The 26,375-nt window shown below is 41.1% G+C and overlaps 2 protein-coding genes across 4 annotated transcripts in view; one reads left to right on the top strand and one right to left on the bottom strand.

The window, feature by feature from the left end:
* Positions 1-11,421: 11,421 nt before the first annotated feature.
* SHOX2 (SHOX homeobox 2) lies at positions 11,422-21,500 on the bottom strand. Of its 2 annotated transcripts, none has more exons than XM_074963705.1 (5): positions 20,845-21,500; positions 17,954-18,162; positions 15,616-15,673; positions 15,188-15,276; positions 11,422-13,496 (listed from the first exon to the last, which is right to left on the bottom strand). In XM_074963705.1, the coding sequence occupies exons 1-5, from the start codon at positions 21,128-21,130 to the stop codon at positions 13,239-13,241; spliced, it is 900 nt and encodes a 299-aa protein (XP_074819806.1). In that variant the 5' UTR covers positions 21,131-21,500; the 3' UTR covers positions 11,422-13,238. The 2 variants fall into 2 exon arrangements, with proteins under 2 accessions (XP_074819806.1, XP_074819805.1); XM_074963704.1 differs by having other exon boundaries at positions 11,423-13,532; positions 20,845-21,499.
* RSRC1 (arginine and serine rich coiled-coil 1) overlaps positions 21,016-26,375 on the top strand; it is a 362,956-nt gene continuing 357,596 nt past the window's right edge. For both annotated transcript variants that reach the window (XM_074963701.1, XM_074963702.1), the window contains exons 1-2: positions 21,016-21,116; positions 24,611-24,781. In XM_074963701.1, the coding sequence (XP_074819802.1) occupies positions 24,632-24,781 (150 nt within the window). In that variant the 5' untranslated portion in view covers positions 21,016-21,116; positions 24,611-24,631. The remainder of the gene's footprint in view (positions 21,117-24,610; positions 24,782-26,375) is intronic.

The raw sequence follows: 26,375 nt of genomic DNA, 5'->3' as shown, positions 1-26,375 counted from the left end.
CGATCAGGGCCTGCAGTCTGGAAGGTATTGGGCCAGAGCCCTACTATGCTCCCCGGAAGCCCGCCCAGCACTGCTCTGTCCAAGGTGCTGGTCTCCTGCTCCCAAGACAAACTTTCCCCCATAAAGGTCTGAGACAGACTGCCTGCTCCTTTCCTGGGCAGCCTTTATATAGGGCCTAGCCTAGCCCTGATTGGCTGGCTGTAATACTGGCCCTGATGGGCCCCCAGTAGGCCTTTTCCTGATTGGCTGCCCTTCTACGCAGCCATTCTGGCCTACTCTAGTCCTACCTCGCATAGAGGTGGGGTAACTGCCCCACCACGGCGGGTGAGAGGAATCCCCCTTTGAGGAGCTAGGTTAGGGAGACCTATATTTTTGTGTTTCAGTTTCCAAACTGATATGACCACACACAAACTGGAGAATATGGGAGAAAATGGGAATATCTTCGTAAAGGCTAAATTAGACCCATGTTTGTTTGTTTTTATTTATTTAAAACTCAGAATTTTTGAGCCAGTCTCATGGCTTCTGAACTCCCTAAAAGTTGCTGTGAGCTTACTGGCCATCAATAAGGGCATAGTGAGAGCTCATAAATTTGAAGGATGTTAAATATGGCTGAAGTGTATTGTATAGACGTCACCCATTGTTGAGTTGCACTGAATTTTGAGAAGATAACCAGCATGCTGAGAATAAATTAATTTCTTCTTCTCTTAAAATAGAACGATATTTAATTGAAGCAGGGGAGATAGCACTGAAGCCAACAGGAGTCTGAAATATGTGAGGAATGCAATATCAGGACTTGTAAAATGAATATCAGGAGGGCAATAATACAGAATAGAAAGAATCTCAGGTTGGATACTAGTATTACAAAAGGGATTATGGGGTGCTAAAGCAAGAAAAAAATCAATTCAGATTAGATATTAATATCCCTTTTCAGAAAAGTACTTCAGTGGTGACTTAAAGTTAAGTATGTGCCCAAATTTCTTTCCCAGATAAAGGGGCTTTCCTGATCTACGATAGTCTGTGAAAGAGCTTCTCAAATGAAGTAATTAAGGTACAACTCTTGGCATCCAAGGCAAGAGGAAGCAGTAGTGTAGAATCCATATTTGATTCAGGGCAATTGCAATAGACTATTTAGATCTCTTCCAACCCTAAATAACCTATGACTCCTTTAAAGTGTTTTAAATTATTTTTATTTAAATTAGGGCTCTCCTAACTGCTAAAACATGCAAATGTGTCATAATTATAAATTTCCATGGTTAAATACAAAGCTCTGCCTCATACACCAGTTATTTTCCTTTGTATATCCCAGCAGCTGGCTTGAATCTGCAAATATGCAGATCCTTCAATTTTTTTTGAAATAACACAAGCAAATTCCATCATCTTACAAATTTACAGTGAAGCCACAAATATTTTTAAAGTATGTTGATACACCAGCTGTTTTTGTGAGTAGGAACAGGGTCTTAATACATAACTAACATTTAATAACTAATGTTACTAACCTGATCGTGTCAAACTTTATTTTTCTCTAAAACAAGCAGCACACTCATAGGCTGACTCAGATAACTGAAATATTTTAAATATATAACTTTTTACATATCCATGCAAACAAATCCTAACGATTGTAATTATTCATAACCCTGCTTGACCTCTGATTTAAAACCATATCTTGCCTCATAAGTAATGATTTGAAGCATAAACATTCCTTTTATAATGCACATTTTGAAAACCTTAATTCATCTATCTGTAGGAAAAACCTTCAAAATGTAGTCTGTACATTCTCTTTCAATGTTCAACCAAGAAGTCAAAATGCAGACCACGAAACACACATACACACACACACACAACAACTTTTCCTTCAGAGAAAAGTCAAAATCATTTCCCCAGTTTATGCAAATATAAGTACTTGATTGCAAGTAGTGAACACATTTAGAAATAAAATTAAACTAATTCAATCTGACAATAAAATCGTTTATCAATTACAAATGTTTATCTTTCTTGTAAAGGTATTGCCATACATGAATTACTTTTGAAATACATATAACAATGCTTTTCTTAGCTGGAGAAATGTTGTAAGGGAGTCCTATAATTAAACTAGTTAGGTATGTAAACATTTACATCTGCTATATGTTGTAAAAGTGTGCATCAGAGTCATGAAACGAGAATGAGTAATGTTTAGAGCCAGCTCCTCAGTTAGTGTAATTAGTATCATTCTACTGAAGTCAACAGAACTTTGCCAGTTTACACCAGCTGTGTAGCTGGCCCTTACAAAGCAGTCCAAACAACCAGGCAATCATTTCTATAAGCACTTTGCTGAATCATTAAAAATTGCAGTAATACAAGAAGCATCCAAGCTCTAGCTGCAGATATTTAAACAGTAGGTAAAAATGTACAAAGACTAAAAAGTTAGCATTCCTTGCCACACTAAGAGCAAAAAAAACAATATGCTATTTTTAATGGCAGATCAAGTAGTTGTTATAATCTAAAATAGCTAGAAAAATAATGTTTGAAAAGCAGTTACTGTATATCTACATTGATTTTTTTTAATACATTATGGGTTCAGTCCTACAGCCCTTTCAATAAAAACTTCCATTGGCGTCAATGAAGTCAATTGGAGTAAATGTGAATTTTGCCTGAGTGAGGACTGCAGTGGCCCACTACATGTGGTTTCCATTGGCCTGTATTTAACCTTTTAGGATTTTTTTAAGATACTTTATTTACATTTTATTAAAATGGAAAATGTTTATCTTCTTACTGAAGTTTACCACATGTCAAAACACTTCAAAATCTAAATATTTCATAAAAGAAAATCTGCGTAATAATAATGTATATAACTTTAGCTAAAGGAAAATTAAGTATGGCATCAGAAAATTGTTCTGGGTATCCACCGCTATTTTATAATGGGCCACAGACAGTGTCTTAATTTTCAGCATACCACGGTATCATATGAGCGCTGCCAGATTTCCATTGTTTAGATTGTTACGTCAGTGACAAGCTGAGGTTTTGTAAGAATATTCATATTTATTAAGCAGGGACAGCCTGCAGTGCCATGCAGGACACAAATACTAAGAAACACACTGCCCAGATGAGTTTACAGTTTAAGGGGCAAATCTCACCCCTTTATTGACAGCCATGATGGTGCAGCCTAGGAATAGATTCAGTGTAGTTCCCTTGTACAGAGATTAGGAGCAGGATTTGGAGGATTACCCATAGGAGATATGCATGCCCTGTATGATACAGAGGCACAGTGAGGCGCGTGGGTGAGATTTGCTGCTACAGTGTTCATTCTCATAGGGACTGGGAAATATTAAGACTATAGCATACTACTTCAGTCACTGGACTGAATTGGACTCCATAAAATGAAGATCATTCTGCCTCTTTTCTGTCAGTAACTGAAATTCAGTAGCTTTCTGATTACATGGACACACCTTGTTTTTTAAACCACTCCTTCTGTAGTGACCTGCTCAGCTGCTGAGGTGGCTCTACCACTTGGATCTTGTGTCTGCTGCTTCTGGTGTCCTCTTTATCAGTGATTGGGTGGACATGTTTTTCTTCAGTCAGCATAGGAACACTATCAGTGGCACAGACTAGTAGGCTAGCGTTGCTGAGACTTGGGACAGGCTACAGTGGCTGCATAACATTAGAACAGAGAAGAGTCTTCAGTGCCTTTGTAGTGAGATAGCCCTGATGCTACACACCACTGGACCATGAAGAAGAAAGCTCTCCTCACCGTAGAGAATAGAGTGGCAGTCAACCTGTGTCCTGTGGAACCATGGATAGTTTCCAGTCATCTGGGCAGTACTGTGGGAGCTGTTATGCAGATTTGCAGGGCAGTATTTAGCATGTTGCAGGAGCATGTATTCAAGGTAGTCCATGTGCCAGAGATCTTTGAGGGATTAAAACGTGGGTTTCTCAAAAAGCAGGAGTCATTGATAGAACCCATGTACCCATGCTGTGCCCCACACTCAATAAGTCCAGGACTACATTAACACCATGGCATATTACCCAAAGGATTGTGATGAAAGATTCATGAATGTGCACATAGAGGTGACCAGGCAAAGAGCATGATGTTAGAATTTTCAAAAACTGGACTTTTCAAATGTAGATTTAGAGGAACTCTGTTCCTACCAATCAACATTGACACTGATGATGATTCTGTCTCCACTTTGAGTTCTGGGTAACGTCTATATTCACTTTTGCCATAGCCTATAAAACCTTTCCTTGACTGCATAAACCCAGAAAGATGCAAATTCTGTTGTACATTCAGGAGGTGCAGTAGGATGACAGTGAAGTGTGCATTCAGGAGCCTGGAAGCAAAATGTCTGACTGTTATGTGCCCAATGTAGCAATTGTTATAGCTTCCTGCTGCGTTTATCAGAACATGTGAAATCAAAGGTGAAGTTTTAAAAGAACAGTGGCATGCCAAGGCAGCTGTATTGGCATCAACCTATGAATGCCCAGAATGGCAAATGTTTGCACCTGTACTTGGTAACAGAGCCTGAAATACCATGCAGTGCACGTTATAAATTATTCATAGACACACCTTCAGATTGATGGTATGGAGCAGTGATGTGAATATTAACTTGTATTTCGTAGTGTGTCACCTTACACTGTGATGCTATTGGATTTTCTTAATGTATCAAAAATCTGTGTTAGCTGCCTCTTCCTTTATTTGGTGAGGATACTTATGGAGGAGTGGATTATTCTGTTATTGTGCTTCACAGGTGGAGGACTTAGGGATGCATAAGCTTTTGTGCTGGCTCTCTGTTTGGGTGAAATTCGCCCATGGTAAGGGAGAGAATTGACATCAGACAGGTATGTAAGGAACAGTATCACTGATGTTCAAAGACCATATAGTCTTTGTTATCAAAAATAAACTTTATTACACACTAACAATCTTCCAGGTCAGCGGCAATATTTTAAAAAGTAACGCACAAAAGCACGGCAATATATAAATACATTCTTACAAGTGCATGAAGCCAATCTGATCTGGATAGAGTACACATTTTCTTTCCATGATCTTTCAAAAAAGAGTGATGTGCCCAGGAAAAAGTTGTGAAACAGTGGGAAAGTAGAGCACAGCCAAAGTACTATCTTAACTGAGGCCATACTATGAGGTAGATTATGCAGGACCATTTGTTGGATCAAAGTGGCAGTCAATTTTACTTTTGTATTTTTAGTCCCTCTTCTCTGAAAGAAAAGGCTAAAACACTCATAAGAGACTGAATGCAAAACACTGTTGCAAGCACTGGGAAACTATGACCTCCCAAACACAGAAAAAGCAATATTTACACTGAGCACATGTATATGTAAAGAATGGATGAAGTTATGCCCATAAAAATAGTGCAGGAATGGATGAAAACCCTACAACCTCAAGTTATGGCCATCTCTGAGTTATGAGTCTTTGCTTCCTGAAGGTTAAAGCCCTGTCAGAATATTCATTGGTTACAATCAGTTAGGATAAGGTAGAGCCCATGTTTTAGTGCCTTTCAATGAGATCTGCAAATAAAAAGCATCAAGCTTATTCTTTTTGCTTTTCTTTTATATTTTTTTTCTTTTTAATTAAGAAGGCCTTAAAGATTTTTCCTCCAAAAAATTGTAAAGTGAGGTGGTTGGTGGTGGGAGGTTCTGCTTGTGTTTCTAATTAGAAATTTAGCTTTGGTCTAGCCAGGGAGACTCAATAATGACTACAGAATTAGTGAAATCACGATATCACAACAGTCAAGAGACTAAAAGCCAAGCAACAGAGAGCGGAAAAGATTTTTAGTATGACAGCTTAAAATTCTTTGATTTTTCTTTGTTCATACTTATTTAATTTCATTGCATAAAGAACATTTGGAGAGAGGATTTCACTTTCATTTAAGGTCTGAGCAGTCACAAGAAGCTCAGCAGATCCTCCAGCAAAACCATGGAAGACCAGTCCATCATAGATACCAAGGCCAGAAGAGACTACTTTGATCATATAGGCTGACCTCCTGTATAACTCAAGCCATAGAACTTCCCTGAAATAATTCCTGATATAACTAGAGCATATCTTTACTCCCACCCCCAAATACAGTTTTGATTTTTAAATTGTCAGTGATGGAGACTCAACCCACAACTATTGGTAAATTGTTCCAATGATTAATTACCCTCACTGTTAAAAATTTACGCCTCATTTCCAGTCTGCATTTGTCTGGCTTCAACTTCCAACCATTGGATCTTGTTATGCCTTTGTCTGCTAGACTGAAGGTCCCATTATCAAATATTTGGTCCCCACATAGTTACTTAAAGACTGTGACCAAGTCACCCCTTTAATCTTCACTTTGTTAAAATAAATAGATTTTTCTCCTTGAGTCTATCATTATAAGGCATGCTTTCTAATCCGTTAGTCATTCTTATGGCTCTTCTCTGAGGCCTCTTCAATTTATCAACTTCTTTCTTGAATTGTAAACAACAGAACTTGACACAGTATTCCAGCAGCGGTCGCACCAGTGCCAAATACAGAGATAAAATAACCTCTCTACTCCTACTGGAGATTGCCCTGTTTATGCATCCAAGGATCGCATTAGCCTTTTTGGCCACAATATTGCACTGGAAGCTCAGGTCCAGCAGATTATCTACGAGCACCGCCGTATCTTTTTCAGGGTCGTTGCTTCCTAGGAGAAATCTTCACTTGACAGGTAAAAACAAGGAGAAATTTTGTTCAGATCCTTTCAGAACTTCTTTGTACATCATAAAGAAGAAAAAAAGGCACACCTCCTTTTTTTGGTTAATAAATATGCAGGTCACCTGTAAGATGTCCACTTTGCACGTGCTGTCATTTAACAGCAGCGGTGGACAGAAGCAGAAATTGAGCACTGAAAGTGGAATGAAATGTGAGTTGCCATAGTTGAACAGATAACACTAACTGCAACAAGATTTAGAGGTATGTGTAATGTTAGACAAAATATTCTTTACCCATTGAATATCCTGTTGCAATTCACTCATATTACTACTGTATTTTTAAGAAAAGCTTATTATTTCAAAGAAACATCAGGGGATGCCAACTATACTACAGTTACTGCTTTTTGGACAGGAATATTTAAATGCTCTCAATTGGTTAATAGTCTTGCCAGGAATAAAGTGCAGTTTAGTGTTAGAGAAATACCATTTTACATAAAATATTTTCCATCATTTTCATGCCATTTTAAAATAAAACTTTGTGGTGTGCAAAACAGTATTTGTTTTTCTGCACTTTTTAATGATCTTTTATTGAAAACAAAACCTAGTAAATGGGAGCAGAGGTAGCAGTGGCAGTTCCTGAAATTATTCAGTAATGTATCAGACATGTCTTTTTTCTTTTTCTTTTTTTATTCCAAATGTTACTAGAAGCTGCTACTTCACTGAATAAGAATCTGCATAATATCATGCTGTGAACATGTGATCAGCTCTTTTGGGAGCAGAAATAGGTGTTTACTCCTTCCGACATGATTTATTTGATCATCTTCTCTAAGTATCATCCTCATGCCAGTTCATCTCCATGTAAATCCTATGCTAAAATTACCTCTACAAAAAACATATACAGTACATATACTGGCTGGCTCATAAAATATCCATAATAAAATTTCATGAGACTTTTGCATTTATATAAGATAAGACAGCACAAGAAATAAAATAGAAACCAGAAGTGTTCTGGCCAACTTTGGGGGCCTAAAGAAGTATTATGTATTCCAGTCCAAGCAATCCAGGAATTTGAGTACTCCTGTCCAAAATCATCCCATGTTAAGAATATTTTCTCTTTTGGACTATGCTTAAAAATAAAAAATGAAAATTCTCTTATATCATCCTATCACCTCCCTTCATTATGGTAAAAGCATATTTTTCATGTTATTATTATGATCATCCTGAAGATAGGCAAGCCAATATCAGAACATAGTGTAAAGATTTAAAATTCAGACCAACTATATCAGTCATGGTTTGAGTTATGTATAGCAATAGCCTACAAGAGATTTTAAGAGTATGAACACACAATATTTAGCTGGTCACATTTAAAACAGATTATGTGAAATGTGACAAGTTTATTTTAAATATGTTTTGAACATTCAAGATGTAAATTTATGGAATCAGAATGACTGGTTTGTAATATTAGCTACTTCTGCACATACTAATTAACCACTTTATTCACTGATCAATTGACACCATAGCTAGCGCTATTGATTTTAGAATTAGCTGTATCTTATTTTCATTTGGATAAAGACCCTTTACCTAACATAAAATCTATCATTTTCTGTCAGCTATTACCATATATTTTTCAAATGCTAGACCTACTGTTTTGTTTTGTATTGTGTTTTATAGACATGCTTTTTCTTAATTTTAAAGTTAAGGATGTATCTATTTAGATAACTTTTTGCACAAGGTTACTATGCAAATTCTCTTGTAACACTCTGACAACCCAAATAGTTTAAAATGTTTTAATGCCCTGCAAAAGGGGACGACCCTTTAATTCTCACAAACTCATTAAGGGGAAGGAGGTTGACTTTTCTGTGGCGCTGTTTAGCCTTGTCAAGTGCTTGAAGTTATGTAAAATAAACAAGGTTGAGATCTTATTGCAACTGTTTGCAATTTATGATGTAAATTGATTAGGGAAGCAATCTCATGCCACAGAAGCCAAAAAAGCATTTGGGAGAGTTCCGAGGTCTGAGTATTGCATTATTTGAAAGTAAGTATTTCCATCTGATGGACTAAAGCGAGAGATGTGTTGAGCCCAGATAAGGTGTGCACCGTCCTTTCAGTCTGAAGCAGTGGCGTTTCACCAGCAGATACCTTGCCCTCTCACCCTCCTGCTACAAGAAAGTTTCGCTGCAAAGCTGCATTCGAGAGAGCTGGAAAATGTAGGAGAAATTCTTGCTTAAACTGAGCTAGTTTGGGGGCAATAGTTCAGAGCTGGAAGAGCGGGGCTTTGACACCAGCAAACTCCATGAATATTTGCTACACTTCTTACCCCCGTTCAACGAGAAGCACTTTGAGATCCTTTTCAAGCGAGCTCTGTGCCCGGGGCTCGGCTCTCTCCGGCGCAATTGGCTGCTCCCCTTTGCTAACGCTGCCCCTTCCCTCCGCCCGGGGCCCGGTGTAGGGGCCGAGGCGAGGGGAGAGTGCAGCGCACACCGCCCAGCGGCTCTCTCGCCAGTGCCCCGTGCTCCGCCCCAGCCCCAGCTCTCTGCCTCCCAGCGGACGCCCGATGCCGCCTTTCCCCAGCCCCACAGTGCAGGGCCCGCACAGACGATGTGGGCCAGGCGCAAGCAAACCCTTGCTCTGAAGCCATCCCGACCTCTTCTCCCCCCAGCGCAGGGTCTCCTTCCTGGGTCTCTCCTCCCGGGCCAGCCTCATTCCCCCTCCCCCCGGTGCCAAGAGCTCTTTGGGACGGGGAGGGGCACTCAGTCTAACTTCCCTGCCCCGCTCACCTCAGCCACCCGCAGGGCTGCGTCCCGCAAGGTGGGGGGGGGGAGAGGGGCGGGTTTTTTGGGGAGCGGAATAATTCCATGAGCTCATGCACCCAGAGTAGTGCAGAGCAGACCGGTAACTCCCTGGGCCTAAGTGCTGTTTGCAGGGGCTAACTTGGGGAAATAAGGACCGGCGGGGGCCTTGGCATGTGCCCTAGAACCAGGAAGTTGCTAACCGGAGCCACCACGTGTAGGAGGGAGGTGGCCAGGGCGGGGCAGGAGAGAGAGAGAGAGAGGCGCTAGGGTGGGGCTGGCTCAGAGAAGGGGGGGGTGGGCTAGTAGAAGAGAAGAGGTCAGGGAGGAGCAGGGAGAGGTTGCAGGAGAATCCATAGCCGCCCTCTTCTGCATTAAATTGCAATACAAGAGGCGCAAGTATGGAGAGTGGGCACTTTTAAGCCACCTAATCACCTGGATCACACACTTAAATTGGGATTTTCCATCAGCGGCTAACTCAGATCGCCTTATCAACCTGTCCTGCCCCGCGACACACACCCAAATGACCACTAGAGCATCCCTTTCCAAGGCTCGAACTTAACCATGTTCTCCCCCAGAACTGCTCCATGTGTAAACCGTGGGACTGGCGCATCATTTCTCTAAAGGCTGGGCAGGTTCTTTGTAACGTAGCTACCTGTTACAGCTGCCAGGTGAACCCAGCAACAGTTCTCAGGTGAACGCAGCGCCCGCATCTTTCGGGAGGGAAAGGCAGGAGCTGCGCAGTCGGGTTTTGTAACGCCCGCTGTAGTCTGTTGGATGCATTTGTATTGCAAGTTAGGACATCAGACCAAACCGACTACTGAGAGCAATGCAGTCTTGGCGTAGCCCTGTGGGTCCTAGGGTATTAGATGATAGGTGCGGTAATAGCTTTTATTGGACCAACTCTGCGGGGGAGAGAGACAATCTTTCCAGAAGAGTTCTTGGTAAGCCCGAAAGCTTGTCTCTCCCACCAAGAGAACTTGGTCCCATCAAATATGTCACCTCACCCACTTTCTCTTTCCACCTCTGAGTAAAACAGGAAGCTACTATTAAATATTTAGTGCCGGCTATTATTTTATGACAGAAACAAAAAACTACTTAGCCCAGGACCAAGAAAAAGAAATTGAGCATTTTGCTGGACAGGGATGTAGGACGAGCAAATGATTTCCCCGTGGGCTTTCAATTCTTTGTCAGGACGCTATCCCCAGACTTTGCATAGGGCTCCGGCCCGGGGAAGACAGACAATCCCACGGGGATTTCCTCCATCTCCTTCAGGATTCTCTAAGGTGAGGACACTACACACCGCCTTAACACCCAGAGGAGAAAAGCTAGTGTAGGGCAGAAATGAGAGCTCCGCTCTCTGCTGTGATTTACACTTGTACTATGGAAACCATTTGGGGGCTGGTTTGTTTAATGATAGGAAACCACTGGAAGCACCGGAGCTTTTTTTGATAATTTGGATTAAATCGGTGGGTTGTGGGTAGGAATTTCTTGTCTGCACAACATTATTCAGCTGCCTTTCCCAAACCACTCCAGGGGCAGCCGAAGGACATTTTAACACGTTAATGTAACTATTATCCTGCTACGCTTAATTAAGTAAACTGATACTGCAAAGTCTTTTGTGTATTACACACAAAAGCTACAATTAAAAAAACCTAAAGCAATCTTGCCATATAAACTCTGAAACTCTTTGGCTGTAAAATGTTTCCTAGTAAAATCTTTTAGGCAGATTTTAGAAAATATCATACCACATCCTCTTTTTATCTCTGAGGCAACATTAGGAATACTGACTACAAAAACAAGGGAGAGAACATTTTCCAAAAATGCAAATTCTCAGGGTTTCTGAAATGAAAAATATTTTGACTCATTACACTTTCCCCAATTTTATTACCTAAAGTTTTTAAAGACCCAAGTGCTATATTATTTCCATCTGCCTATTTTTTTAAGCCAGAGTCAAATGAAGTATTATTCTTATAAAACTCAGATTCTGATAAACTAATTTAAAAGTGGCCTTTAAGGATACATAGGGACGAACGGTCCTTCATCATTGTGCTGTGCATTATAGATTTGTTGCATTTTCTAAGAAGCAGAAAGAAACATGCACGCTCTATAAAGGTATAAACACAAAAATGGAAGAATGTCACTGACTATTTAATATTAACAGTACCAGAAGTGACGTAAACCCGTCAGCTAAAACTTTTTTCATTCAATAGATCGCAAAGTGTCTTAATTTCATAACTTGGCACTTATTGAAAATTGTGACGTCAAAAAAGCATTAACAAAGGTGAAGCAAACCTGAGTGAAACAAAATATATTGTACTGACAACAAATGTAATGAAATAACAGAATGTTTTTTCGTTTTTTTAAATAACTTAAAATACACTAGAAAAAATACGGTGAATATAAATAATTTTGTTTTCATGGAGAACAAATAGTTACAAAGCCCGTTCATACCAAAGTTCACTTAGAAGAGCTTTCCCTCTTTCTTGGCAGAAAAGTACTAAAGTCGTGAGGGTCTGATGGCAAGCTGGGATACAAATCACCAAGATACCCCAGATTAAATATCTATATGCCTTTCAAATTTAAAAAAAAATCACAAGATTACTTGAATAGATACACCTTTATGAGATAAAATGTAAATGTTTGACAGTCAACTATCAATTCACAAGTTATAGCCAAAATAAACTTTGTTCGTGTGTATCAACATATTTTACATGTACCTAGTACCTATTATTGGAATTTAACATTGTGTGGTTGGGGAATTAAATACAGTTTTTGTCCTGAGGACATCAGAGAGCCTGCAAAAGAGAAATACTCCTCTGTTCTCATGCTTTCTGATCGCCCCTATTTCAGGAGTGGGACAGCAAACAGCCAACAAAGATATGAATGAGAAAGGTAGTGGTTGATCTCTCTCTCTCGCTCTCGCTCTCTCTTTCCTCCGAGGTTAAAAATATCAGCCACATTTGTTTGTCTGCTCTGTTTTTCTACTAAAGATGAGGGTGAAGTGCAAGTGAATCAAAGGGACGCCATCAATGAAATACAAATACATGCAACCCGGAATTCTGCTGGAAGAAATATCCCGGACAGTTTCCCATTAGAAATTCTCAGAGAAATCATTGTCTCTTTTTCTTATTCTTCTTCTCTTCTTCTCACTATTTCCAGACGTGGTTGTTAAACTCAAGTATCTGATGCAACGTGAAAGGAGGCCCGCCTCTCTTATCAAATTTCTTGTATTAAAGTGAACTTCGCAGAAAAAGGTCAGTTTCAAAACCTGTGAACTTCCCAGCTGCGTGTCTATTTCATCTAATTCTTTAAATAAGTATATATCTTCCTTCAGTTTCTCGTCTCTCTTTCTTTTTTCTCCATTTAAAAAAAACGTTAAAGTTGTTTCTTTTTGTCTCCCCTCTCACATCTCGATTTCCTTTAATAATATTTATTTCTCTTCATATTTCTTAACCTACGAAATACCTCACAGTGGTTTTGTTCCTTTCCTTTGTGTATTTATTTTTGTTCTTTAAATTGATTTTAGAAATCTGGTCTCTCTCTTTCTCACACACTCTCTCTCTCTCTCTCTCTCTCTCTCTCTCTCTCTCTCTCTCTCTGGGTGTGTTTTGTTTTAATGTCTCTGTTCTTTCCAGCCTGGTTCTGCGTGTGTTTTGCATTAAGTCATAAATAGGACTCGACCCACAGAAGTCATTAGCCTTTCGCTTGTGTTTGCAGTGATGTGTTGTGTTGTGATCCTCTGGACTGTGTGATTGCAGTGTCCCCAAGAGGTGGTCGTGGAGGGGGTGAGGGGGACGTGGGGAGGAGTCACAGCCCTAAAGCAGCCGCGTGCTTTTTGGCTTTCAGTCTGAGGTCAGCGATGCTGGAGTTCTTGCTGGTGGTCTTGGCCGCCGCCGCTGCTGCCACCACCGAAGCTGCTGAGGCGGATTCCGCGGCCAGTGTGGCCAATGGCAGGCCGAAGGGCGGCGCAGGGAACATCATGTAGGGGGCGTGGGCGGCCAGGTGTGGGTGGAGGTGGTGATGTGCGTGTGCCACGGCGCTGTCCAACTGCAGCTGGGCCTGAACCTGAAAGGACAAGGGCGTCACGTTGCAATGACTATCCTAAAGATGTAACAAGAATAAAAACAAAGCATTAACACACCTAAGCGGGGCTGGGAGTGTAGTCTGCCTGCCTGTGTCTGTGTGACAGTCTGCCTGCTTGTGGCAGTCGGCCTGTGTTACAGTCAGTCTGCCTGTGTCTGTGTGACAATCTGCCTGCGTGTGATAGTGTGCCTGCCTGTGTGACTGTCTGTCTGTGTGACACTTGGCCTGCGTTACAGTCAGTCTGCCTGTGTCTGTGTGACAATCTGCCTGTGTGTGACAGTGTGCCTGCCTGTGTGACTGTCTGTCTGTGTGACACTTGGCCTGCGTTACAGTCAGTCTGCCTGTGTCTGTGTGACAATCTGCCTGCGTGTGATAGTGTGCCTGCCTGTGTGACTGTCTGCTTATCTGTGTGACACGCGGCCTGCGTTACAGTCAGTCTGCCTGTGTCTGTGTGACAATCTGCCTGTGTGTGACAGTGTGCCTGCCTGTGTGACTGTCTGTCTGTGTGACACTTGGCCTGCGTTACAGTCAGTCTGCCTGTGTCTGTGTGACAATCTGCCTGCGTGTGATAGTGTGCCTGCCTGTGTGACTGTCTGCTTACCTGTGTGACACGCGGCCTGCGTTACAGTCAGTCTGCCTGTGTCTGTGTGACAATCTGCCTGTGTGTGACAGTGTGCCTGCCTGTGTGACTGTCTGTCTGTGTGACACTTGGCCTGCGTTACAGTCAGTCTGCCTGTGTCTGTGTGACAATCTGCCTGTGTGTGACAGTGTGCCTGCCTGTGTGACTGTCTGCTTATCTATGTGACGGCCTGTGTCTGTGTGACAGTCGGCCTGCGTTACAGTCTGTCTCCCTGTGTCTGCACGACAGCCTGTGTGGCAGTCTGCCTATGTCTGTGTGACAGTCTGTCTGTGAGTGTGCCTTGCAGTGAGTGTCTGTGTGTGAAAGGGAAGGAAACTGTGTTCTTGCCCTAGAGTTTTTTGTTTTTTTTTAGTATAGTAAAAACATGTCAGAATTAAAGGCTGTCTCGCCCAGCCTTTAATACAGGCTGATAACAGCAATCTGGAAGAAGTCAGAAGGGCAGGCAGCCCATTTTATATGGAGGCAAACATCCCCCTAACGATTATTATTTTATTATCATTAGCCCACCGCTGGCTTGAGATGAGGGGGTGGTTTTTTCCCTGGTTGTTGGAGTGGAGGAGGAGGTGTGCGTGTCTGGATGGCAGTGGCGGTATCCGGTGGGATTTGGCTCCACAGTTACGTAGTTAGCTATTGTTGTTGGTTTTCTTTATATAAAAAGGGAACTCCAAACCAGTTTTACTCTCTCCTTTAGACACACTTTCATTCTTCAGCTGTGCATCAGAATCGGCAAACTTTGGCTGAAAGGACGTTCCCATGTAACCCTCAGAGTGCAATCTTTTCGTGCATTTTTAAAGAGCCAGATACTGCCCTCCATCCCCAGCGGCGCTTTCACTGATGACAGAGAGTTGGGCACACAGATCTGGAGAAGTGTGTGGCTTTTTAAAAAGTGTATTGTTCCCTCTATATAATCACTGTATAAATATTGAATAGATGCTGTCAACAGTCATTTCATATCGGGAGAAAAGGCCTTATCCTAAAAAAAGGGGTCACTCATTTGCACTTTATCGTTACAAGTAGGTTTTACTGTACTTGCCTGCTGAAATGGCATCCTCAAAGCGCCTACATTGACATATGGTGCAACTCTGCAAGCTTCAAATTGACTGGCTGCTCCTATAAGAACCCCTGCAATAATCAGCAAAAGAAAGACATAAATATCCGCTTAGCCTTACTTTGCAATAAATGATTCTTTGAATTCCAGAAATGTATCCTGTGCAAACTACAGTCTTTTGCTTCCAACATTTCTTTCTGCCAATACATTGATACAAGTTTAATGCCATTTATAATCAATAACGTGTTATAATAGTTTTAATATAATATAGGTAGCTTTCATATTAGAACATATATCCTACAAATCCGGAGCCCTAGGTGTTTCTCAGCAGGAACGCTCCTTCTTTACTGGTATTATCGATACTGTATAATTCTTTTCAACCTAAGCCTCTTTTATGATATCAGAAAGCATACCTTTATGAAGTTGATTTTCTTGTTTTCTACATTTAGCTCTTCTGTTTTGAAACCAGACCTGAGGAAATAGAAAAATAACCTAGATACTATACTAGAAAACCAACATTAAAAGAGAACCAACACAAAAGAGCACACTCGCGTGCTATAAGAATTTTTTTTTACCGTTATGGCAAACAGTTGATTTTGTTTGTATTGGACAACCCAGATTTACAAGTTTAGAAACTCAGAGGCATCACGAAAATAATAAAAATATAGAAAATAGACATTTGCAGCCCGTACTAGTTCTCGCTAAATTACTTTCTTAGCCCTGGTTTCATCTTTCCACATTAGAGTCCCAAATGACCTAAATCACTCCCTGATATCTAATACTAACTTGTGATAATGGGTTTAGATGTTTGCGCTGTAAGACCTGAGAAGAATGTGCTCATTAATAGCCTGTAATATTAATTAGCTTTATCTTCAAGAAAAACTAAACACCAAATCATTTAATGACTCACTTTTGGGGGGTAATTACTGTCATAAAAGCTTCACTACAAAGAAGTTTAGAATTTCTCTGTTCCTCTGTGCAGTGGAGTGTAACACAGAAGCGGAATAATTGTCTCATTATTATGATAATCTAATATGCTTCTATAGAAAAGTCTGCACCTTAGGCAAGAAGATACTTTTACTATTGGATATAGAGCTATTGAAACAAATTCAATAATAAAGTTCTACTTCCTTAAAGAGAAGGAGAGAGGGTGTTTTAAAACATTTCACTTTTATAAGAGAAACCTCTGCATCTCAGAAGCCACAGCTACCAAATAATCTTTCCCCAAGGCAAAAAACAAACAAAACAAAAAACAATCTTTTCTTGAGGTCTACTTTTAGTCAACTATAAATATGAACACACACCCCAGCCTAGAATTTATTTTGGTCAAGCTAAAGCTGCTCAACACCCACGCTCACTTCCAGTCTCTCATTTAAAAGGTACATTCCATAATTTACAAATTAGTGGAGAAGCAAAGTAAAATATTATTGCAAAGCGTTTTCCGGAACCATGTAAAGGGAATGGGCTTAATCTATGTAAATCTCTAAAAGTTATTATGCATCCTGCGATTTGACATAATAGTAGTGTGGATTAGGTGCTACAGTGGTATTCTTTGTCCACTAGAAGGGAATCATCTCCTTTAAATTTTTCACCGAGAAGTTGGGACTTTTATCGTTTTGGGCTTTTTGAAGATTTGTTCAGCATAAATAGGTGGCTGCCTCCGCGGAAAACAGAAAAGCAGAGAAGAGTAAAAGGGAAGGCTCGTTTGGTGAGGCTGTGATGACAAAGGCTGCTTATTATTACTTTTTTGGTTCAATGTGACCGCTCTGGTTATGTCCTTATCCTATTACAAGATGCAGGGAAACCCCATAAGAATTGTGTGCATAGTTTGGTGCAGATGGTGGCCTATAAGCACAAAGATAGAGGGGGAGTATCTGTTACAGCAGTACTTTCAAACATCTGCAGATGTTTGGGGCCTAAAACTGCTCCATGTGTTCCAACAAATAATGACCATCATTTTCTCTTATTTTATTATTAGAAGGGAAATACACTGAAACAGCTACATTTGTTCTCATTCGAGAAGTCACCTTCGGCTCTCCATCTGGGTAAAGCCCCAGAGCGCTTGCCCTCTTATTTATTGCAAGTTAGGTGAAACTAACCGGAGAGAGCTCAAGAGCTGATTTTCAAAACTTCCAGAGAGAAACTTGAAAGTAAACGTCCAGGTAACTGGTTTCGCTACTATATACAGAAAAGTGATTAAAATAGCTTGATATTTTTATTATAGATTATATTTTAATAATGCTGAACAAAGCGAGTTCAGCAAAACTTGTTCACCCTTTCTGTGGCTTCGCCTAAGATTTAAGAACCACCGGTAAAAACTGACCGTAAAATTTCTTCACTTAGCAGTTGCTAATTTAGTTTATAGTCAGTACATCTATAAACTTAATTGGTACATCCGCCTGGTAAACCCCGAGACAGGAGCAGACTAGGAAAATTCACGTGAACAAAACATCCGTTGTAATTCTTCCAGTCAGCCAAAAACGAAACGTTGTTTAAAATCCTTATATGTAAGAGGCACTAAGCTTAGGAGGACATAACCCATAATAAAGCACGCAGCAATGGTTCACTCAGATGCTGGGAGCAGTTCGGCACTGGAGTATCTTTTCTGGCCATGGACAGCATCTAAATGGACATTACAGAATTTGTGAGTTAAAAGCCTTTCATCAGGTACGGCAGGTTCACACGCAATACTGTATCACAACTAAATTACGCACAGAGACCCACATGTTGCAATAATCTTTGCTACCCTACCTGCACTCTGGCCTCGGACAGTCCCAGCCTCTGGCTCAGCTCTTCTCGCATGAAGGCGTCCGGATAGTGGGTCTCATCGAAAAGCCTCTCCAGCTCGTTCAGCTGCTCCAGAGTGAAATTAGTCCGGCTTCTCCTCTGCTTGATTTTAGTCTGCCCTTCGTCCTCCATCACTTTCGCATCCTCTTTGCGATCCTTCAGCTCTGGGGAGACTGAGCGTGAAACAAAACAATCAGACCACCCTTCACCGGAATTGCCAGCGCGGGCGTGGGATTTGGCCACTCCAGTTTTTATTCTTAACTTTAGGAGGAAAATGTGCTTGGCTCGAGGAAAAGGAAGGAGAGGAGAGTCAATGGAAATGCTAAAGATCACGCCTCAAAACAGATTATGGCCAGCTACATTTTAAAAGGATATTTGTTTTAATTCGGAATGAGATTTTGGGTCAGCGCTGGGTTTCCTATTAGCATTGCTGGTGCTCTGGAAGAAAAGGCGACAACAAAATACTTTTCACGAAAAGGCCTTATTTCCAAATGTATTGACCTGTGTGGGTGAGTCAAACCAGGCCATTGATTTACATCTACATTTTCGAGCCCCTCAGCATAATTTCAGTAAATCATTGCAGAGTCAAACTGTGACCCTTTTAAATCATCAGAACTGTCAAGCAATCTCTCTCCCTCTGCAAACCTGCTGGCTTTATTTACGAATAATTATTTTAAACTAGACCCATCCAGGCGTACGCAGGAGACAAATAGCAGGGAAATGCCATGCCCAACAAAATATAACATTGCCCCCGCAGGAACTGAGGCCAAGTTAAGGTCGGCTCCATTAACTTCAGTGTCATTTTGTGGGAACCTCTTACCAGCCTGTCGTCGGACAGTGGCAAGAGACACGCCATGTTTGAATTACCCTGGTACAAATGTAAAGCTTCGTATCATTTACCTGTCATTATTTATTGAAAATCAAAACTAAAAAAATCAAGTCGCGATCTCTTGGTGAATTAGTACCTTAAATATCACAGCAACAGGTTTAAGTGGTAAATCTGGCATCCGGACTGTCTCTGGATTGTTTAATGGCTTTCATGCTCTCAGCACCTCCAGTGTTTAATAAAACATGCATTTGTCTTTTCTGAATTTACATATGCTGAGGGTTCCTGGTGTTTTAATTGGTATTGTTTAATTTTCTGTTGACTAAGAACTTTCAGTTAGCTACGCATATAAATTAAAATATCACTGAGTGACGCTATTTGTACAGTTCATTAATATTTGCAGGGCTTCCTAACAACCAGTTGTGTCTGTAATTGCACTTCTTCCGAATCCCTGCTTCCTGCTGCAGTGCTTTGGGATGGGATTTTATTTGCGCATCTGAAGTCCAGGATTTGTTTAGTGTGATCGCAGCTCTTTATAACCCTATGATCACTATCAGAATTTGTTTATAAAATCATTTCCGGAAGTTGTTCTCAATCGAGTTCCGATCTGGAGAGAAATACTTCTTTGAACAAAAGGTCTGAAGTAAACAGTCCCTAGATATTACATCCTCATTTTAAAACAAACGCAGCCATTCAAATGTTGCTGACATCTACAGTGCTCTTTGAATAAGGAAACGGGATGTCATTTGTGCTTCTTATAACATTATTTTCTTCACTCAGTCTCTCTATCTCTGCATATATACATACACATATAGGCAGACAGATAAATCCAAACCAGAAAGGGCAATAAAAGGGACTCCTGGTATAATACATGCTTGCATTGTAACTATTAGGTGTTTTTTTTTAAAAACAAATGTTCATTGTATATATATATCCCTAGCATTTATATCCAGTTACGCAACTGGCTGTCTTTTAAAATAAATGTACTACATTATATAAAATATTCCTATTTAATGTCACTTGTTTTAATGCATGTTTTAAAAATAATCTATCATGAAAATATATCCTTATCAATATCTGGTCAATAATGTATAAACATTAAATATACTTGATATAGATACAGCTTTTCAAACTTTCAACTATACTATGGGATTTTTCAGCTTTTAAAATATAAATGGATTAATATATGTAATGTAGCTTTGGTTCCTACCACAATAACTTCCCGTTATGTTCTAATCAGGAACAGATCATGTTATAAACAAGTTAATTGCATGCTTAAATATTTTAATCTAAACTTCTCGGCATGCCACATATTTTCCTTAATTGGAAAAACATGGAAAGACACCCATTAATGTATATCAGACTCTCCAAATTAATGGTATTGTTTAAACCCCTGGATTCGTTAACGTGACAGTCAAGTTTAAATCTGCCAAATTGTCTTATGCAAATACAACATATGTACTGCAAAATGTAAGTAGTTTTGGCACAGCAGCCGACTAACCTATAAGCCTGAATAAGTAACCCGATTGTGTGGTGTGATTTACACACTTATTGTTGGAGAAAACACAACAAAAGTTCATCGAGAAATAAAGCCTGATACCGTCACCGTCAGCCGGGTCTGGAGCAAGCAGCCCCCGATGGATCAAGTGAAGGAGAAAAGAGACAGGAAAAAGCTATTTTCTAAAATCGCAAAAGTCTTCTACGCAATGGCTCTTTCCAAAATCGAAACACTGGGTTGTCGGTTCCCACCCGGGCAGAGGCTACAGCTCTGAGCCCTGGTCAGGGAGGACACACTCATTCTCCTGTAACTTTCACCCCTGCTGCAGAGCCCGGTGCCCGGGCCAGCCAGGAGAGCTACATTTGGGGCTCTTTGAGCAAACATTGTGGGAAAACAAAACCGCCCACCGCCCTCCCGTTTCTCCCCCAAACAACCGTCTGGTTATTGAACTCAGTCCCCCAGCCTGGCCCACGTTCCCGGGGGATGGGTGGGAGAGAAGGGGGCCGCGGGGTGCATGGGGTTTGCCTTTACCCTCGCTGAGTTTGGGAGTGCCCGCGTCCCTGGCTCTCTCGGCGGCGCCCATGTCCAGCTCTCTGACTGGAGACCGCGCTCCGCCTCCTCCGCCGCCGCCGCCTACTCCTCCTGCTCGGACCGCTGGGCTGCTCACGTCTTCCCGGCTGGGCTCGCTGGAGCCGCCTGACTCCTTGGCTCCTCTGACAGGTCCACTCTCCAGAACCTCCCTGTACGTGATCAGCTCCTTTTTCTCTTTCACTTTCTGATCAAACGACTTGGAGACAAAAGCTGTAAGTTCTTCCATCGCCGATTCTCAGGGCTCCTTCCCCTTGTTTCTTCCTCTTACTGTTCCAAACCCCCCAATAACACATCAATGGAGTGGGAAGGGGAGGGGGGCAGCTGCAATGGGGCTGGAGTTAAATGGGAGCTGATGTTTCCCAACTGGAGCGATCTTGTTAAATGTTAAGATCTTTGACAATTCTTCCCGCTAAGAGTTCAGATCTGATAGTGATGTTGGTATTGAAGTCGCACTATTTATACTTTGCAAAGCCTGCCCCTTGTTCTGAGCAAATTACCTCCCCTTGGAACTATGAATGAACCCGCTTCTCCTGTATCAGTCCAGCACGACCAAGGAGAAAGAGCGAGACAGAAAGATCGCTACTCCTCCAGGTTTCAGATCCTTGTGGCCAGGGCTTGCTATCGGCCATTAATCCAGGATTGACAAGAATCCCTAATTAATTTAATTAGGCGTGGATCCTGCGCTAGTGTCCTGAGTTAGTTAAACACAGGGGAGATAGGCAGGATCTGCAGGGGAGTGGCCAAAATGAAAAATGACAAGTCTGCTTGGAGAGAGGACAAGGAATGGGGGAGCGCTTCCTACAGATGTCGTGTATACACAGCACACAGTACTAGTCCTGCAGGTAACACTGTCCGAGGGAAGAAACAGCTCTACCAAGAGATTAGTGCTGTTTTGGTCGGTTACAATTAACAAGAGAAAGAGAGAGAGAGTGTTAATTTGAAAGGTTGTGCGGTTGGTTTGTCAAGATATTTCCCAAGCAGATGCTTACTGACACGCCAAATGTAAAAGTGTGTCTGAGTCGCTGGAACGGGTGATAGGCAATATACGGTCTTGTACCCACGAAGTAATCTTGCCCCATGCTGTTTCTTTGTATCACATTATTATTACGTTTGCGTCAATAAACCTCCCCAAAGGAACACAGTTAGTTACTTTTGTGTTAAGAACCCGGTGCTTGTGTTCTAAATTTGTTTGCAGTTCGAGTATTTTATTTATTTGTTTTATTTATCCCGCAGGACTGAGAAGAGATACATACAGTTACTTTTACAGGTTTTTGTTGTAGTAATTAAGTCAACACTGAAAATTGTTTTATTTATCTTGCAGGACTGAGAAGAGATACATACAGTTACTTTTACAGGTTTTTGTTGTAGTAATTAAGTCAACACTGAAAATTGTTTTATTTATCTTGCAGGACTGAGAAGAGATACATACAGTTACTTTTACAGGTTTTTGTTGTAGTAATTAAGTCAACACTGAAAATACACCTACGTTTTGGGAAAACTCTCCCGGATACTGCATATTGCTAATATGAGTTCATTTCTGAAGACAGTTTTTCATAATATGTGAAGAAATACTATATTTAGTATTAAAATTTTAATTGTTATTTGTGTAAAGCAAATGGAAATGTGCAAGTTACAGGGTACTTGATGATTCTATGTAAACATTAACACATTACGTACGTGACAGGAAAGCTTGAAAAGTTCCTCCTAAAATAGTAACAGAAACACACAAAATTATAAAAAAATGTAGTTAAGAATGACAGTGCAATCCTGCCATTAACATTTTTATATGGCAAATAGAGGAATCAGATTAGACCGTATTACAGTATTTATTGCTAATACTGCTTTGCTATTGTTGTTTAAATCCTATTTAGATAGTAATTTCATTGACAGGCTATTTAGGATGCAGCTATTTTACACTTTTAGTAGAGTTCTAATAAATTATTCAAAATTGTTTAACTCTTGCTTATGTATTGATTTTTCATTTGACCTCTTGAAAGACGACTTTACATAAAAGAGTGTTTATTTACTATAATAGGTATAGTATTTAGAATTTAATTAGCATTTCTCAGATCCAGTTATGTGTGTATTACATACAATAGGCAATAAATTACTTTTACTAAGTTTTAGCATTTAGAAGACAAAACTAATCAAGACATCATTTTGCCTATTGAAATACAGAGTACTTTTAGTTTAGTCTGTTCAGACTGACAGTCTTGATATTGTAAAGTACTGTTCTTCAAAGGAGCAACGGAAACATCAGTATGTAATATCGATTTTTGAGATTGTTTGGGAAGATTGTTATCACTGGCCCAATTAAATGAATTCACAATTATTCTGAACTACAGAAATATGACAAGATGTTACTATTAAAGTAACAAAGTGAGCCGAAAAGAGAATACGTTCAAAATACTGAACTTTAGATGTTGTTAATCCGTGGGAACACATTTCTTTTTGTTTCCATAGTTTATTTCACTTCCGGCCGTGGCAACACAGATTCTAATTCATACATATAAAACTGAAGTAAAACTAAGAATATTTTAAATACCAAACGGTCGCAAAACTTAAAAGTGAAATAAGTGTCTACAACATACAACTTGTGTTTTTGGAAATAACGTGGACAAATCAAAGTTGTCTGTACATGAATGTATGCTTGAAGGGTTCATTTAAAACGTTACATGTTTGAGCCAGGAAATTTGAGTTGATGCTTAGTATTATAAACAAGCTAAGCAAATACTAAATTGCTCTGCAAATATTTAAATTATTACCATAACTATTAGCATAGAAAGCGTTTACCTCCCTTATTCTTCCCAAATATGTGTACTCAGTGTGTTCTGTATCTTTCTGTGGTAGAGAAAACAATGAAAAAAGAAACAACGTATTTTTTATAATACATCCAAAGTCTGCAAGTCCCCCCCCCCCCCATCTAATCAAGTTTTTTTAAAGAGTTAAGTAGGGGATCACTTGAAACATATTTCCCTTATAAATTGGAGACTTGGGCAGCTTTTTAACAGGACTAATTAACTGAACTGTTTTACTTAATCTCAGCTGTCTGCGAATAACTGAAGATCGTGTATTACAGGCAGTTTTAAAACTTAGCCCCCTCTCCCACTTACCCACCACCCAGAAGCGACCCAAAGCACACAGCAGTTACTTTACTCCACCACTTCAAGTGCTTTGCCTTTATGGCAGAGGGGAAATGGATCTCTCTGCCAGGGAAAAAATATGTCAATATAGTATGTATTCCAGGAAATACTGAGCCTCTTTAATTACTTTTGGCTTAAATGAAAAACTATAAATTTTATTTCTCCCCCACCTTCCTTCCAACAGCCCCCTTCTCCTCCTCCGTCAAACACCACGAGTCAAAATAGTCTCTTAAATGAAAAACTAATTTGCACCCAACCTCAGAAGCCCATCACCAGCTCCAGAGGAAGGAGAAACGCAGCGTTTTAAGGGAATTTGCAAATAAATCATTGCGATTTTAATCATAGTGCACCCATAGAGACCGAGCCCAGTGATTTATTCCAGCATTTTTGGCGAAAGAAGGAACATTAATTTTACCACTTTTAGCTGCATTTAAAAAAGCCCGCACAGGCCCAGTGAACATTAATTAATTAATTTGTTTGTATGATTATTATTAGGATGATCATTGCTCTCCTCAGTGGAGAGAAGTGCAGAAGCTTTAATCGATGTTTTCTGCATTCCCTAGCCCTGCTGCCCGCCTGGCTGAATGGATGAGCTCCGGGATGGTTTGGCCCTGCCTGGCTGCGGCACCAGGAAGGCGCTGAGCTCAAACCAGGGAGCCGCGCCGCGCCGAGCCGGCGGCCCCAGACTCGGCCTTTTCCGGCCTCTCGCTCGCTGGGCCGAAGGCGGGATTCAGGTAACGTGGCTGGGTCGGGACCGCCTCGCCGCCGCTCTCTGGGTCGGCGGTGCCGGGGGCTGGTGCTTCCCCGGAGACTGGGGGGGAGCGCCGGGCTCTGCCCGCTCCGCGGCCTGGTCCCTGCCGGCTGGGGAACGGGGCCGACGCTCCCCAGCACCCAGGGCTGCCAGGCCGCCTGTTCCGCGAGGGGGGAAGTGAGGCCAGCACCAGTCACCCGCCCCTTAAGGAGGCCCCCATTTCTCAGCCCCTCCCCCCCCAAGGGGAAACGAGGCCAGCGCTTGTCACTTGCCCCCTTTTTGGAGACTCCTGCCAATTTTCAGCGGGCTCTTAAGCAGGGATGCAGGAACAATTTGTGTAGTGGGGGTGCTGGGAGCCATTGAACCAAACTGTAAACCCTGTTCGTAATGGAATCCACCTCAAGCCAGGGGCGTGCGGCACCCCTAATTCCAGCACCTGTGCTCTTAAGTGGAAGCAGGGCATCCTCCACATCTTTTGCTCCTACTTACATCCTAGTGAGTGGGATAAGCTTTTTTTTTTTTAGGGAAATGGGGCCTGCTCCAGTTATATCCAGCTGTAAAGTGCTCCCCTATTTTGTTTAAATTTTGCGGGAAGCATTAATCTTCTTGTCTTTGGTCAGACCACGTCACACGCAACCACCCTTGAATCTTTCCATTTGCTCACATTAGTTCATGTTGTTCCATTTTGGTCCACATCATCAAGTTGAAAGAGACACATCAATTTAAAGAAAAGGAGTACTTGTGGCACCTTAGAGACTAACAAATTTATTTGAGCATAAGCTTTTGTGAGCTGCAGCTCACTTCATCGGATGCATGTAGTGGAAAATACAGTGGGGATATTTTATATACACAGAGAACATGAAACAATGGGTGTTACCATACACACTGTAACGAGAGTGATCAGGTAAGGTGAGCTATTACCAGCAGGAGAGAAAAAAAAACCTTTTGTAGTGAGAATCAAGGTGGGCCATTTCCAGAAGTTGACAAGAATGTGTGAGGAACGGTGGGGGGTGGGAGAATAAACATGGGGAAATAGTTTTACTTTGTGTAATGACACATCCACTCCCAGCCTTTATTCAAGCCTAATTTAATGGTGTCCAGTTTGCAAATCAATTCCAATTCAGCAGACTCTCAGTGAAGTCTGTTTTTTGAAGTTTTTTTGTTGGAGAATTGCAACTTTTAGGTCTGTAATCGAGTGACCAGAGAGACTGAAGTGTTCTCCGACTGGTTTTTGAATGTTATAATTCTTGACATCTGATTTGTGTCCATTTATTCTTTTAAGTAGAGACTGTCCAGTTTGGCCAATGTACATGGCAGAGGGGCATTGCTGGCACATGATGGCATATATCACATTGGTAGATGTGCAGGTGCACAAGCCTCTGATAGTGTGGCTGATGTGATTAGGTCCTATGATGGTATCCCCTGAATAGATATGTGGACACAGTTGGCAATGGGCTTTGTTGCAAGGACAGGTTCCTGGGTTAGTGTTTTTGTTGTGTGGTGTGTGGTTGCTGGTGAGTATTTGCTTCAGGTTAGGGGGCTGTCTGTAAGCAAGGACTGGCCTTTCTCCCAAGATC

This window comes from Natator depressus, chromosome 9, assembly GCF_965152275.1.
Source record: "Natator depressus isolate rNatDep1 chromosome 9, rNatDep2.hap1, whole genome shotgun sequence".
Lineage (NCBI taxonomy): Eukaryota > Metazoa > Chordata > Testudines > Cheloniidae > Natator > Natator depressus.
Note: the sequence above shows the minus strand (reverse complement) of the source record. Positions and strands in the feature narration are given on the sequence as shown.

Excerpts from the sequence above, each read along its gene's own strand:
- SHOX2 (XM_074963704.1), bottom strand. The coding sequence starts at position 21,130 with ATGGAAGAACTTACAGCTTTTGTCTCCAAGTCGTTTGATCAGAAAGTG. Across the intron at positions 18,163-20,844 it reads CACTCCCAAACTCAGCGAGG|TCTCCCCAGAGCTGAAGGAT; the intron begins GTAAAGGCAAAC and ends TTTCACGCTCAG. Across the intron at positions 15,674-17,953 it reads TGTCCGAGGCCAGAGTGCAG|GTCTGGTTTCAAAACAGAAG; the intron begins GTAGGGTAGCAA and ends CTATTTCCTCAG.